This window comes from Anguilla anguilla, chromosome 11 (assembly GCF_013347855.1).
Source record: "Anguilla anguilla isolate fAngAng1 chromosome 11, fAngAng1.pri, whole genome shotgun sequence".
NCBI lineage: Eukaryota > Metazoa > Chordata > Actinopteri > Anguilliformes > Anguillidae > Anguilla > Anguilla anguilla.
The window spans coordinates 17,930,524-17,947,007 of NC_049211.1; the positions used below are offsets into that span (position 1 = coordinate 17,930,524).

Consider the following 16,484-nt stretch of genomic DNA (forward strand, 5'->3'; position numbering starts at 1 on the left):
TTTCCAGGACCATGGCTTGGGTATGCAGAAAAACAAGGAATTATCCACACAGGCATCCAAGTTGGACAGTGATGTACCTTAAGTCCGACTCCAGGCAGGCTGCGCAGTGCATCCCGAGCTTGCAAATAGGGGACGGAGCGTAGGCTGTTCAGCCAGTCTAAACCATGGTTGTCCATGATCTGTCTGGCACTCTGCTGCAGGAAACGAGCACGGTACCCAAAGCCCAGATTTCTAAGACAGGACTCCACACTGCTGTCTGTTACACACAGGGGAAAGCATAGGATGGACAGGAATACAGCATTACCACTGGCCATTCTTACATTATTACAGAAGTCATTTTTTATCATTATCAAAAGTAATTATGGTTGTAGTCCGTTATTATCAGCAACATCCATTATGACCATCATTCATAACTCCCAGTGCTGCTCAATAATGTTTTTTTCATATTTTAACATTTCTGTTCATTATTATGATATCAACTTTTGCACTTCAAAGTCACTACCGTAAAGTCAGTCACAGAACAGAAAAAAAAAATCACTCAGCACATTGAATAACAAGGATTGATTCTGCGCGGTAGTTAAAAAAAGCAAGTGGCTACTATTAAGGCTTGTATACACAGTAACACAAGTTGGTTGGCAATTCGCTTTTAGGTGCAACACCTGCTAAGGCTTGCAAGGTGGGAAAGTCGTGGTAAGGGGTCCCATCCAGCTGGCACAAGGGTGCTCCCAGTGTGTTGCACAGCCTCTCCACCATGCCCTGGATGCGGGAGATGTGGTTGTTGGAGGTGCAAATAAAGGAGAAAAGGCATTCAGTAGGATCCTGACGCAGCACTCTCACACCTGCATCACAGGGCAAAGGGATTACATCTCAGCACAGCTGTAGAATATAGCATGTCAACTGCACTAAGAAAACAGCTGTGACATGAATACATATAAATCCACATGGTTTACATATACATCAGTCATATTTTAACCTTTCATCAAAGTAAACCAAAAACCAGACTGATAAAGTACTTATGTACCGATTTGTACAGCATTTCTTCAGATTTTATGAGAGCCTTTGGCATGCACGTTTCCTTTAATGGTGCATGTTTGTTTATATATGACTGGCTTTGTACTGTATGGTAGTGTTCAGGTGAGATTTTGTTTAATTATAAAAGCATACTAGTGTGCATTTAATTGTAAGTATTTAAGTACATATATTTATCTGTGACTACACTGTATGTATATTTCTCTGTGACTAAAATGTATTTGAAGTAATGAAGTATCAGGACATGTTACACTGTGTTAAATTTTACACGTTTTAAGTTAAGAGAATGCTTAATCATAAATGTATTAGTACTCATGTATACCTGTGAACGCTTTGGCAATGGATTTGAAGTGAGAGTCTGCAGTGCCCCATTGCTTGTACAGCTCTGCCATGTTCACATTCAGCTGGAAGTAATCCTTAAGGACCTCTTCCTCCTTATGGTCATATTCAGTAGTCATGGCCTTTGGCTCTAGGTCCTCAGTGGGTTCCTCTTCCTTCACAGTGATCATTCCTTTGGTCCTCTTCACAGGCCCATGTGGCCTTACTTCCCCTCTCCTCTTCCTCCCATTCACCTCCCCTGCGCTGTCCTGCATGCTGTAGGTGTAGTACCACAGTGTGTCTTCCGTCTGTGTCAGTGTCCACACACGCCCGCCGATCACTCCTGTCCAGTGGCCCTCACCTGTTTCACGCCATCTGCATGCCAGGGACAGAGAAAGGGAGTGGTACAGCAGGAATATAGTAGCATATTTACTGACCACAAAAAAACACCTTGAATCTTGGGGTGGGTTTGGGGCTGTCCAGACATGGCTAATTTAAGCTTCCTTTGTTTAAGGTTGGGTTGATGGCTAACAGGTCACCTTGCTCATTAGTAAGTGTAGGTGTATATGAGGATGGTTGGTAAATTGTTTTTTAAAATGTATTAATTACAAGAAACATATGTACCTTTTTTCTCTTTAACATAAGACCTGCAAGTAAACACATTAAAAAAAAAAAAAAATTTAAAAAAAAATCAGTCACACCCAAAGAAGTGGGCTAAACTCACCGGAAAGACTGGCCACAGCTTAGGGTCAAGTCCAGCCGCAGCTCTGTGCGCAAGCAGGGGAGGGACCTCCATAACTTGGCTCCCACAGACAGCACAGCATGCTGAGACATAATCAGGCTCTGCGACTGCAAAACCTACATACAGCACATGGTATGAATGGATTAGATTATTTTGCATGTAATGTATACTCAATGTAGCAAATTAATTTGCAGTAAACAATATAGTACCTATGAGTTCAGGAGGTAAAACTTTGCACATTTTTTCAGAATTTTTGCATTTTAGCACTAGCGTAAATGGACATATTTCACAAACAGCAACTCTGGACTTCATATCCCTTCAACAGTGATGCAATATACCAAGTACCCTTTCAAATTCTCACAGAACTATGTTTGTTGGGGTTAACAAATTAAGCATGAGTGCATGATCAAGTTGCTCTACCAGGGTGACCATCACATTAAACGTAGGTTGAGGTGTACCAGATTGACCAGTACGTTAGTTGACATACAATCAGAGCAATTAAAGAACTTCAAATCGAACAGCTGGATGGCAATTTACAGACTGTATGTTTATATAACTGGGTACATCACATTGTTCTATGTCATCGAGATTCACAAGTTATATAGTTAGTTAGTTACCTAACTAGGCTCAGTAAAACAGGCCAGTTAGTGTATTCCTGCAGACCTGATTTAGTGGAGAAGGTGTAGCAAATGTAAAACGCAAAGGTCGGATTCAGTCCTTACAGTATAGACGTCGTTTTTCATCCAACCTCGTTGTATCGCTGAAAGATAGATGGCTACCTAAATTAGATTGTTAACTGGACGACGTATTTTAGTTAATTTACGTTATTTTATTAGCTCTTACTGGTGCGCATCTGGGATCCGCGCACGCAGAGTAGTTTCGGGTTCGCACGCTGACCTAGAATCGGTTTACCCAGTCCTAATAAAATCTCCTAAACTCATATGAACAAAATAACTGCTGATCCAAGATCAGCACACAGAGGCAACCTGTCCAAATGATTTTCTACCCCGCGGATGAATTGTCAGGGGAATGCTATCACGGAGTTTCTGTTAACCCAGATGGATGACAATAAAGTAACCCTAACACACATTTCGTTGTACCCACTGAACTGTATCCATTCATTAGTTGTACCGCAGAGTTCGGTGGTATAATTCACATGCATCAATCAACAACATACTTCTAGTTAGGTTTCTGGCTATGTTTGCTCCGTTTACTCAATGACTGAGTTACGTTAGTTACTACTAAACTATATTTGTAAATATTATTAAGACGTTATATTTTCAGAAAATTACGGAGAACTGCAACAGCTGACAAGCGTATGATCAGTGGAGCACTTGTTGAGTAAATACATTAAAATCTCTCATATGGATTAAACACCAGTTTCATGTTATTTCCTCCTTGTACAATTTCCGCGAATATCAATGCAATCCATGCGCCGAAATAACTTGCTGTCGATTAGCGACTACAACATGATGCAACAATACCGCAACCTAATTTAACACCCCTAGTAAACTCCGCTCAGTTTCATTGGCTAGCTTTTGAGACGTAAAGAAATATGCGTTCAATAGGTTCATGTGATTGGTGCAAAATACTTGAGTATTTGTAGTGATTGGTTTGTAGCGACCCCACCCGTATCACGGAGCGGCGGAAGTTAGGCAGTAGTGTTGGAGTGTTGCAGCGTGTTTGAGTCAGGAACGATGGCGGATACATTAACTCTGTTCACATCTATAGGGCTAAGTGAGCAAAAAGCTAAAGAGACTCTAAAAAATGAGTCTCTTAGCTCGATGCTTAAGGAGGCAATCAACCTGGTAAGTCGTCGGACACACTGTGTTGATAGCTTACCCAGACAGGAAAAGAGTGTCTTGGGATGGTAGTTAGCTTGCTAGCATTTGGTACTTTGTCTAGGACTCTGCAACAGTAACGTTGTTTTTGCAATGACAAGCTGCTTTAAAGGATAATGCTAGATTTTTTCGAGGTTGTCCGCTTGGCAAGTAAGGAGCTTGCTTATTTCATGATGTTATCAGCCAGCTGTCAATCCTATATTCTCGTTGTCAGACACACAGGAAAAAGTGAAACTAAAGCTAATTTCGAAAGTTCGATCTTTTCGTGACTAAGGCACCTGTTGGAATTTGTCAAGTTCACGTTACAGCAAGAACATGAGCAGTTGCTTCCCAGTATCGCTTACAATGTAACTTATACAATGATCATTTATACGCACGAAGAACATCTTTTTTAGTGAGTGCATAAGTTCTGTTGAAAAATTGAGCGAAAACAGCAAATATGTGCTATCAGTGACACAGGCGGGTAATGACTGAATTAGTACGCCCCCCATGTATTGCATTAAATTATTCCCTTTATTGTATTTGTTGTTGATTGTAATGTTGTCCATCACTTTAGGCTCAGAGAGTGTTGGGTGCCAAAAGTGTGGACAAAGCCATTGGAACACTGTTATACAGCATGACCTCCCGACTGAAGTACCCTCAGCATCTGGCCTTCCTCACCGAGCAGATCGCCCTTTGCAGAATCTTTACAGAGCTGCAACTTTCAGGTACTCAGAGACCCATGTACCACAAACTTGCATGCATCAATATGCACACTAGGCACTACCAACAGCACCCACAACTTATGTATATGAATATGATATATGCATTGACATCATGTCACACACTGGAGTAGATTAGATGCACTAGTTACCATACACAGGTAGTAGTAAACCCCACATGGTACACATACAGGTGTTTGAACATGATATACCACACACAGAAATTTATGGGAGTGTAAGCACGGAATTTAATCCTAGTTTTTATCTTTTTTTTCTGTGTCCGATTATGCTTCTCCTCAGCTGCTCTTGACTTTGTGAAGAACCATCCCCAGGAACCAATCAATAAGCAGGAGTTTGAGAAAGCATGTGGTGTAGGCGTCGTCATTACTCCTGAGCAGATTGAGGACTCGGTGAGAAAGTGGGGAGATTGTATCCTCTCATCTGTTTTTTATTTGTATAAATTCAATCTATATTGCAGGCTGTTGGGGCTGCCGTGCAGTTTGACTAACTTTATTTGTAAAATTATATTCAAGACTGCAATGTTATGTTTTTAGCAAATCACAGAGGCCTGTAACAGATAACAAGCATGTGATCAATGGTCAATCATGTTGGACTGGCACACTTGTTGCATGAATACAGTACACTCTCATTACTGATCACCAGGTTCAAGGTATTTCCTCATAACATCAACAACATTTCACAAACATCAGTGCATATACTGGGATGACTTGTTTTGTACAACCTGATGCAACAATACTGCAGCATATTTGAACTCTCCCAAACAACCCTATGCATTTTCATTGGGTAGGTTATGAGACATAGTAAAATAAACATTTAATAAGTTTATTTTATTGGTGAAAAATACTTGAGCAGGTTTAGTGATTGGTTCGCATCGACCCCCCAATTCGTATCGTGGACAGCATAAGTTCAACACTTGTGTTGGAATATTGCGGTGTGTGTGTGTAGAGAAACATGGGGTATATAACTGTTGTCACATCTATCAGGCTAAATGAGCAGAAAGATTGAAACTGTTAAAAATCTGTCTCTTAGCTTGACGTTTAAGGAGCCAGTCAGTCTGGTAAGATGGCAGACATATTGGTTCGATTGCTTAATCAGAGGTAAACGTTGTCTTGGATGGTAGTTAGCTTGCAGATCAAGGACTTGATGAGAAACAGGGGGGAGATTGTGTCCTCACATCTGTTCGTGTTTGATTGTGTAAACTCAATCTGCATTACAGACTGTCATGTGGTGAAGGCAGCAGATGCATTTGCTCTTCTGTGCATTGATGCAACCACCAGTTCAGAATCTAATCTGGATAGTAGCAGTGCTGACTAATAAATGTGTTAAAATGGTTTGGCATTAGAACAGTCAGGGAGGGTTTCAGCTGACGGGGCCAGCTATGTGTGATGCAGTACTGGTCGTGGCCACTGTATTATGTGGTGAACGGACAGAGTCAATACAAAAAGAGATGGGAAACTGGCATGAAAACCCCACTGGCAAAGACAAAAAAGCCCCAGCAAGAACCCTAACCCTAAAGCAACAGCAATCATGCAGAAAGAGTTCTCAAGGCCCTCCTTCATAAGGCCCAATAGTTATGCAATGGACAGCAGCTGTGGTGATTGCAATGGGCCACAGTTGCTGTTCTTCCTGTGAGTAGAGCTGGCACTGCCCCCCGGTGGACAGTGCACCATCTCCCTTCCTGGCACCGTGTTTTGGTTGTGTCGTCCTGAATGAAAAGCAAGAAAACAAAAAGAATGGAATACGGATGGAATTGATGGGGGAATTGGCCCCGTGTTTCTACAGGTTACTGACATGGCTTTGTGTTTTTTAGGTCGAAATGGTAATTAAGAGGCACAAAGATCAACTGATGAAGGAGAGGTATCACTATAACATGGGACTTCTGATGGGTGAGGATACATTTCATTGGTGGTGGATTTGAAGTGGAAGTTTTTGGGTTGAGTAGAGTTTCTTCAGGTCGTGTTTTACCCTCCACAAAGATACAGAATTGAGCTGTGCAATACGAGATGTTCACAAGTCTCATCGCATCAGCTTGAGATTTGCACGGCTGCTGAAATGTGAGAAGACATATTTCACTTGTTCTCTGCATTGTCCCAAGTATTAACTACTTCCACTCCAAAGTCAACATATGGTTGACTCATTGAGTACGCTGCAAAAATGAAATCATAATTTGTATTATGGAGCTGAATTCAGGCAATAACTCCACTCCACAGATTATTTGGCTTAATTTAATAGTATAAATTTCATATTTTTAAGAAATCTTATTGAGTTATTTTTTTTCCTATTAGCAAATAAGTCTGCTTATTTTAAACTACTTATTTTTGAAGTCACATTTTTATAGTGTCGTCCTTGGTCTCAGTAGGAGATTGAGCTAGTACTACAAAGTACAGTTTTCACATGGCATTGTTCTGGCAGACTAATGACAAGTTGCCATTATGTTCCTTATCTTTGATTTCAGTTTCACTTAGGCCTGTGTATTTTACACAAAGCATGAAATTGATCTGTCCCTCTGTCTTTCTCTCTGTCTGTTGTCCTCCTCTTTATCTTTCTTTATGTCTCTGGTAGGCGAGGTTCGAGCTGCCCTGAAGTGGGCTGATGGGAAGATCATAAAGAATGAGGTGGATATGCAGGTGTGTGGCAAATACGCATGGTTTACCTTCACAAAGCTGCTACATTTCAAGTTACGGCAGTATAATACTGGGCACTCCTCTGTTTAATGATAGTTCTGTGCTGCTCATCAGGTTCTCCAGCTCCTGGGACCAAAAACAGAAGCTGACTTGGAAAAGAAGCCCAAGGTAAAAATCTGAAGACGTGTTAGGATATTGCTGCATATTGTAGTGATTGATGTTATATGCCACCTAGCAATCCAGGCTGGTTCACAGTTGATGCATAATATATGATGCATGTTGATGCTGTGTATGCATTTGTTACTGGTGGTTCAAGCAACCAGTGTTGCTGTTTGTCATAGTTATAACATTGGAGCCAATAGTACTTTTTGCATCATCATTACTATTTCTCAAATTAATCCAATTTGCAAAGTTGGGGACAGTGCCACTAGCATAAGTGGTGTCATCTCTTTTTGGGTTAATTTTCCCATTAAAAGTTGTTGTATGTAATAGTACTTTTCTTCCAGTCCCATATGTTCTCTCAGTTGTTTTGTTCAAAAAGTTGGGGAAAAAATTATTGTTTCACATTTAAAAAAAGAAATCGGTATTCACTATCTCTCTTTTACAGTTCAATGGTAGTGATATCATATAATTGCGAGCAGGACATAAGTATTATTTTAAGCACCATCTAGCTTGAGGGTTTTGCAGTTTTACAGCTTTTTCTAGTGTGCATAATTCAGCAGAGCAGTTATGACGCATATCCATTAAAAGGTTATAATATAAATTCAGATTTTTCAAGACCTTCAACTGGAGTTCAATCTGAAGTGCATTCACAGTCTCCCCCCTGTCTCAGGCTCCTAAACAGAAGAGCCCTGGGAATGAGAATAAAGAGGCGGTGGCTGAGAATGGTGAGGGCTGATCATATTCAGTTCACCAATCCGATTTAACTTAACATCTGTTAAATCACCTCAATATTTAGAATTGATTCATGAATTTTTTTTGTTGAATGTTGAGTTCCAGCCAGGTTTCTGGTTAACAGTGTTGGTGATGTTTTGTGAATGTTTCTGTTTGCCTGTCTGTAGGGGAGATAAAAGTGGAGGGTAGGTCACTAATGGAGCAACTTCGAGGAGAAGCCCTGAAGTTTCACAAGACAGGTGAGTCAGATCTACCAGTATGTGTCTCAGTGCTTTATTAATAGGGCTGTAAGCTATAGATTTAAATGCCGTTGATCTGTGAATGTTGTGGTGGGTGTGTTTATTTTTTTTTCTTTGCTATGGTGATTTTTTTAAAATAAAATAATGCTTCAGTTTATACTGTATGTTTAAACTTTTTGATCATTTGGAATTTGTTTTGGGGGGGGGTGGGATGTGGGATGGCAGTCATTGTTTCAATCTTAAGAGGTGCTGATAATCCTTTGGAATGGTATAATGGATCAGGTTTGTCTTCCTCCAGGTGAGAATTATAAGACGGAAGGGTATGTAGTGACTCCCAACACCATGAAATTGTTGAAGGAACACCTGGACATCACAGGAGGGCAGGTATGACTGAAACACTGTGAATGGAGTGGGGAAAAAGGGACTATGGTGACATTATTTATATGCATGCAACAACAACTACTCTGAAGCCTCTCAAAGCATTTTACCGTAGGGGGCAGGTAATAGAATATTTACTGTGGAAATTGGGTGCCAGCATAGTTTATATTGCTGTGCTTGTTGGGGTGGAACAGGTAAACTTATGTGAATATGGAGACTACGTTTGTCTAATCCGGTATTTCTGTTTGGATGATTGTTTGTCTTTATTCTTGCATGTTTTTTCCAGGTTCGGGCACGTTTCCCTCCAGAACCCAATGGTATTTTGCACATTGGTCATGCCAAAGCTATCAACTTCAATTTTGGATTTGCTAAGGTACCAGCATAGATCCCTAACAATCATCCCTCAGCCAATTTACTACTTCCAAACCATTCCAGTGCAATGACCCAGATTACTGAGTGTTCAGAATTGAACCTTACAGTATTATTGCCTTTTTCCTCCTCGTATAGGCCAACAATGGGATCTGCTTCCTGCGTTATGATGACACCAACCCAGAGAAGGAGGAGGAGAAGTACTTCTCGGCCATCAGGGACATGGTGGAATGGCTTGGTGGGTCCAGCCAGACAATAACATCCTATGTGAAAATAGCATAACTAAGACTTCAGAAAAACATCACTACACAGTGGTTCAGTTTGTGTGTTAATAATGTTAAGGTTTTCTTGATTTCTATGTTCTTCTGTCAGGTTACAAGCCATACAAAGTGACCCATGCATCCGACCACTTCCAAAAGCTGTATGAGTGGGCAGTGGACCTCATTCGCAGGTGTGTGTGTGGTGGTTAAGCAGCTGCTTTGAGATGGTGTTGGGAGAGTTGCAGTGCCATTATTCACCTGCACAAGTGCTTGGTAAATACTCACAAGCAGTCTACGTGTCATCTCTCCAGAGGTCATGCTTATGTGTGCCACCAACGCGGGGAGGAACTGAAGGGTCACAACCCTCCCCCTTCTCCCTGGCGGGACCGTCCCATTGAGGAGTCCCTGTTGCTGTTTGAGAGAATGAAGAAGGGCTTGTTTGCTGAGGGGGAGGCCACCCTTAGGATGAAGATGGTCATGGAGGACGGGAAGATGGATCCTGTGGCGTACCGCATCAAATACACGCCCCACCATTGCACTGGAGACACATGGTACTGTACCACTCAGAGAGACCCTCTGCATTAATACATATCTTACCATCACGCACTGTCTATGTACACATTTGTACACATTGAATCAAACGAATAGTGCACCATCTTGCATGCAGTAAGTCTTTTCACAGCTAGGCAGCAATTTTCCGCTTTCAGAACTGTGGGTGTACATGTCAGGTAATTTTATAGATCGGACTCAATGCTGCCCAAAGGTATACCATTTTATACTGTAGAATATATAAAGTATAAGGTTTATGAAACTGTCCTTCGAGTATGGTGAAATATACAATATTTTCACATGGGTATCTTTGCAGTGCATCGTTTTGTTTTCAAAACCAACTTTGATCAGTGCCATCCTGCTACTTTCAACTTTCTTTCATAGGTGCATCTATCCTACCTATGACTACACCCACTGCCTATTGCGAATTCCATTGAGCAGATCACACACTCATTGTGCACCAAGGAATTCCAAGCAAGGTGAGTTCTCACTATCTGCATATATATCCTTTCAGTCCATCCATAGACCAGACTTGCACACAGTCTGTACAGTCATACAGTGGAAAGGTTCAATGAGGGCAATAATACACTTGTCTAGTAACCTTGTATGTGTGTCTTTGCCAGGCGTTCCTCTTATTATTGGCTGTGTAACGCCCTGGATGTGTACTGCCCGGTGCAGTGGGAATACGGCCGCCTCAATCTCACCTACACGGTTGTCTCCAAGAGGAAGATCATCAAACTGGTGGAGTCTGGTGCTGTGAGGTGAAGACTACAATAGCGTCCACTGCTGTGTGGTTTACAGTCCCACTGACTGCTTACACGCTTCAGCCCCACTGACTGCTCACACACTGCAGCCCCACTGACTGCTCACACACTGCAGCCCCACTGACTGCTCACACACTGCAGCCCCACTGACCTGCTCACAACACTGCAGCCCCACTGACTGCTCACACAACTGCAGGCCACACTGACTGCTCACACACTGCAGCCCTACTGACTGCTTACACACTACAGCCCCACTGACTGCTCACACACTGCAGCCCCACTGACTGCTCACGCACTGCAGCCCCACTGACTGCTTACACACTGCAGCCACACTGACTGCTCACACACACTGCAGCCCTACTGACTGTGGCCATGTCACTGTTCTGCAGGGACTGGGATTGACCCTCGACTCTTCAACACTGACTGCTCTAAGGAGGAGAGGAATTTCCCCCAGAGGCCATCAACAATTTCTGTGCTCGGGTAGGAAAGGAGGGGCAGACTAATGATAAAAGCGGACCAAAGGGGGTGAAGTTCAAGAAGGAATGGGGTGCGCATATGTTCATATAATGTTGCTTTCTGCATGGTGCCCAGGTTGGAGTGACTGTTTCCCAGACAACAACGGAGCCACACCTCTTGGAAGCATGTGTGAGGGAGGTGTTGAATGACCAGGCTCCTCGTGCCATGGCGGTCTTGGAACCACTCAAAATTACCATCACCAACATGCCTTCTACAACACAGGTATACCATCCCCAACCTGCACTCCTGCTATTCATGAACACCATCCCCCACTCTCTCACCTACTGTACAGGTACACCACTCCCAACCTACACCCCTACTATACAGGAACACAGTACCCTGCCTGCTCATTCACTATACAGGTACATCATCTCCAATGTACATCCCCAGCCATCAGCTCTATGATACAGGTACACCCTGCCCAACCTGCACCCCTGTTAAAATGCTACACAGTGTGATATGACATGGTGGAAATGCCACAATTGCCCAGTCAACAAGGTCATACTGGGCACTGTAATACTGTATTCATGCCTGTGGATGCAGATGGATTACACTTTTAATGTGTTTATGCAAGAACTGAAAGACTTATTTTTAAATCACTTCCTTTTTTATCTTGTCCTCCTAGGTGGAGGTTCGTATCCCAGACTTCCCAGCAAATGAGGAACGGGCAGCCACACTGTTCCATTTGCACACACCATCTACATCGAGCGAAGTGACTTCCGCGAGGTCAGGTGCTTCCGCTGTCTTGTCACTGCTGTTGAGGTGCATCACTGTGTGTGTGTGTGTGTGTGTGTGTGTGGTGTGTGTGTGTGTGTGTGTATAAGTGACCATATTCAAAACCTTGGCACAACAGCACTATTGTTAATAATGCTCGGTAGATGTTTCCTGCATTAACAATGAGTTAATTTGGTTATTTTGGACATGGCAGTATGTGCACTTTTTACTGTATTTGTCCAATTTGAGTGCATCTGTGCATTTTAAGTGCTGGTCTGTTTAACTGTGTGTAACTGTGCTCTTCCTCCACCACTAAAGGTAATGGAGAAGGGCTACAAGCGCTTGACTCCAGACCAGCCTGTGGGCCTGAGGCATGCTGGATATGTCATCACCCTGCAGAGGGTCATCAAAGTGAGCCCAACATGTGTTGTGCATTTTATTTCTTCCCAAATGTAATATACAAGGACAAACATAATTTTTTTAACTCACTTCTTCCTTTCATTCTGTCTCTATATATCTCTATATCTCTCTCAGGATGCCAGCGGGAAGGTAGTAGAGCTGGAGGTCAGCTGTACCAGTTCTGATGTAGCGGAGAAACCAAAGGCCTTCATCCACTGGGTCAGCCAGCCCTTGCAATGTGAAGTGCGGCTTTATGAAAGACTGTGAGTGAGGGGCAGAGTGAGGAGGGGAGGGGTTAATTTAAACATTTGATTGAGCGTCTGTCTGTAGGTATATAAATGTCACAATCGGTTTTCTGCCCCTAGATTTCTCCATAAGAATCCAGAAGACCCGTCAGAGGTCCCTGGAGGCTTCCTGAGTGATGTCAACCCCGTAAGTCTCCCAATACAACCTGGTCTATCCTCCAGTACAGTTTGGGTATTTACCATATAAAATGGTGATCTGAGATCAGCGAACTCTGCATGCTCAAAACCTCACTGAATTATCTTCAAATATGTTCAAAATATTCTTAAATGCTTTCTTTGTCCAGAATTCCATGCAAGTGATTCCTGATGCCTTGGTAGATCAGTCAGTGGCTGGGTCAAAGATTTTTGACAAGTTCCAATTTGAGAGAATTGGCTACTTCTCAGTGGATCCTGACAGCACTAAAGAGAAGGTGAGATGATAAATTATTGACCATTGTTCCTTGAATTACCTTTGCACAACTTCCTGCTGTTGATGCATCAGTTGTTTGAAGTATTCTTCAATGTCTAACTTTCAATGCAGAATATGCTCAATATTGGGTATTCTCAAATGTGTTCAGTTAGAATTTATAAGCCTAGGAGGAAAAAAAAATCTCTGTGGAAATCCGAAATCCATACTCCATCCATCCATCCATCCATCATCCATGCCCGCTTATCCTGGGCAGGGGAAATCCATACTCTCGGTTTATTAATCTGTGCTCACGGTTTAGCACCCCAGGTGGAAAATATATTTGTCAATGTAGAAATCTGTGCTCTCACTTTTGTAATCTGTACATTTGGTTTTGTAATCTGTGTGCACTGTTTTGTAATAAGAGCTAGCCTGGGTTTAGTTAAATAGCTAACATAGTTTTTATGTAGCCAGTTAAAGTAATGTTAGGTCCAAACAAGAAATTATAGTGGCTTTGTAGCTAGCTTAATGAATTCAGTGGAAGAACACTCCACACAATCTATTAAAACATTATTTTTAAAATATGTGTGTTTTATTTCTTTGGCAAATTACTATAAGATGTATATGGACACCGTTTTATTAAAGCGATATGGCATTCAAACCCATGGTTTCGCTATCATGAATATTGCCTTTGCTATGTGTTTTCTGGGGTTCTCCACTTCGAGTTGTGCCTAACACCGCCCCTAGCCATGTCAACATTCATGATATACTGTAGGCTACCACAGGTTCTTGTATCATATCGCTTTAATATTTATCCCGTTTCCTAGAGTATGAGTTCTACCTATGATGCTTTCATGTCTGACTTTCCTGCAATTAACCCTTTATATACAAATGGATTTAACATTGCAAACCCAAATGATCTCACTCAAAAACTGAACACAGATTGCAAAACCGAGAATACAGATTTTCTTTCACCTAGGGTGCCTTGGGGGCTCCATAGAACATGGTTCCTTTGCATTGTATTTTTTGGTTTATTATTAACCAGAATTATTAACTGCACAAGTTATTTCTTGAATCAGAAACTTGTTGCCTTTGCATATAATGTTATTTCACTATAAATCCCTCGATTCATTCAATGTTACCACTTCTGACCAGAATTGAGTTCAAAAACAAATTAAAACATTAAGACAATAGGTGGGAGAGTGAGGCACTTGCCAGATCTTGCCCTTGTGCTTCATGGCCTAAACTACTGGTGGAAATAAATGAGCAAGTTTGCTAAATCTGCCTTCAGGCTGCCTAGGTATTCTGCACATGAATATGTACAGATAACACTGTACTCCACAGTAACACTGCAAACTAAACTGGTATATTGTGGAGTGAAAAATAATTATCAACACTAGCACATGTTTCAAAGGAGAGTGCTGGTATGCTTGCACTCTCCTAAATTTTTGGAGGTTTTAGAAATCAGGCCAGCTTTTGAATACAACTGGACATTCTAAATTGGAAAAGAATAAAAACCAGGGGTAAATACAGGAAGAATCCTCATTAAAATGAAAAGAAAATCATATTTAGAGGATAACATCTGTATGTATTCTGTGTGTTCAGAATATTTAGTAAATGGGAGAAAGTTCTAATAACCTTAAACTAGAAATTGTATTTTTATTGTTATATGCAAATCATTGTCATAAATGTGCAGCATTTTCAATTGCATATTGGAAACAAATACTGAATTATTTTTATATTGTGTGTATATATATATATGTGTGTATATATATATACATTTATATATTATATATATTTTTTTTTTGCAGCTGGTTTTTAACAGGACAGTCACATTGAAGGAAGATCCTGGAAAGATCTGATTTGACATGTGAAGCCATATCCCAGGACATCCCGTATCCATGACCCCTCTGGTGTGATTGCTGGTGACGGTTGCAACCGGTTCAGAATTTCCTGCTTAAAAATATTATATCCTCTTGCAAGTATATGGGATTTTGCAAACTGAAATGACAAGCTCGTAATTTTTAAATTGGTAATAAAAGAAATGTAATGTAAAATGCAGTGTTTGTCCTTTCTGTAGATGTGTTAATCATGTTGCCACTTTTTTTACGGCTAGAACTAGGCTTATTTTTTGTCTCATTAATTAAAATTTCCTGTCTCTTGAATTTAAAATACAAGTGATACGTTGATACTTAAACCTGTAATAAGACTGTACATTTGACACTTCTGTTACACCCTTGAGCAGAGTATTTTGTTTGAACTATTGCAGCAAATACTGTATTACACTGTATATTTAGACTTGTGAAATATAGGCCATTTAAGACACCATTGGTTAGTGTGCAGTAAACAAATAATAGGTTACTGTAATTGGGAAGATGTAATTCATTTACTGGATGCAAAAATGGATGTTGTGACCCCAGTTTTGTTTTTTTTAGAATTTATGCTAGTAGGATATGAGTTCTTGCTTTGCATATTACATCATCTATATTTCAATCCTGACTACCATTCAATGACCAAGTTCACTTGTATCATTTTATTTTTACATACAAATTTCCAGAATGGGATGTGTATGGGGAAAACTCAGGGTAGGTGTTTTACTCAAAGGAACCACAGCCGCGTCCTACTAGTCTTCAAAACCAAAAGCCTTTTTGCCCCATGGATTCAGTCGTGTACTAATCCAAATTCACCTTTTCCTTACCAGTCCAGCAAAAGATTTTTATGTTTTTTTTAAATGTAGCATGAAGCAATCTTCATTTATTGGTGTGGATAGCAGGGTATATGAATGCATTACATGTGGAGTGCATTTACTGGACAATAGACCCTGCCATTAGAAACACAGGGACACTGTGGGGTTAAGGAGTGAGCGTGGGAATTAACCCCTTGATGTCCATGTTGAATATTTTTGTATAAGGGCTGAACAGCTCCAGAAGTGAATATAGCACATCTCCTGAAGTCCACCTTAAGAGAGCTGCAAGCTAGTTTGTTGCGGGGAGAGCAGGGGGAGGCACTCACTAGCACATGCCTGGCTCTTTAAGGCAGTCTGGGACAGATGCAACCCTGTTAAAGGCACAGACGCATATTCCCTAATTCACATTTCCTTTAGAAGTGCTTCCATATTTTTATCCTGCTCTATAGAGAAGTGTAATTGTAATATTGCTAACATTTAGGTGTTTAACAGAGTTTGGTAAATTAATATAGCAGAATTTGGAGTACTGAGTAACCGTTTAAATGATAGTCAGGCTTTTGTCACTTTTTTAGTGGGCCATTTCTGCATCTATCATGAGACCCACCACAAGAAAAATAAAACCTTGTTTAGTACTTAGGAACGATGATATTGTTTATTAAATGTAAAATCCTGGCAGATTACTTAAAATAAATTGGATATACTTGCTCTGAAAACAAGAACCTATTGCAGCAATAATGCTTGCCATTTGAT

General features: G+C 41.1%; 2 protein-coding genes across 2 annotated transcripts in view; one reads left to right on the forward strand and one right to left on the reverse strand.

Moving 5' to 3' along the window:
• ogg1 (8-oxoguanine DNA glycosylase) overlaps window positions 1-3,558 on the reverse strand; it is a 13,008-nt gene extending 9,450 nt beyond the window's left edge. Inside the window, exons 1-5 of the mRNA XM_035382206.1 lie at window positions 2,812-3,558; window positions 2,072-2,205; window positions 1,352-1,722; window positions 660-839; window positions 11-256 (exon numbers count right to left, since the gene is read on the reverse strand). Of these exons, the coding sequence (XP_035238097.1) occupies window positions 11-256; window positions 660-839; window positions 1,352-1,722; window positions 2,072-2,205; window positions 2,812-2,832 (952 nt within the window). The 5' untranslated portion in view covers window positions 2,833-3,558. The remainder of the gene's footprint in view (window positions 1-10; window positions 257-659; window positions 840-1,351; window positions 1,723-2,071; window positions 2,206-2,811) is intronic.
• A 157-nt stretch (window positions 3,559-3,715) lies between these two features.
• Window positions 3,716-15,105, forward strand: qars1 (glutaminyl-tRNA synthetase 1). Its single transcript, XM_035383582.1, is given in 27 exon segments — window positions 3,716-3,897; window positions 4,487-4,637; window positions 4,932-5,041; window positions 6,463-6,538; window positions 7,215-7,279; window positions 7,391-7,444; window positions 8,109-8,163; window positions 8,338-8,409; window positions 8,708-8,793; window positions 9,074-9,160; window positions 9,295-9,394; window positions 9,529-9,607; window positions 9,728-9,967; window positions 10,350-10,386; window positions 10,389-10,444; window positions 10,589-10,726; window positions 11,119-11,143; window positions 11,146-11,172; window positions 11,174-11,209; window positions 11,321-11,467; window positions 11,871-11,904; window positions 11,907-11,971; window positions 12,278-12,370; window positions 12,494-12,621; window positions 12,724-12,790; window positions 12,948-13,073; window positions 14,860-15,105. Coding segments are annotated over 27 exon segments (2,316 nt in total). The 5' UTR covers window positions 3,716-3,786; the 3' UTR covers window positions 14,911-15,105.
• Window positions 15,106-16,484: the final 1,379 nt, after the last annotated feature.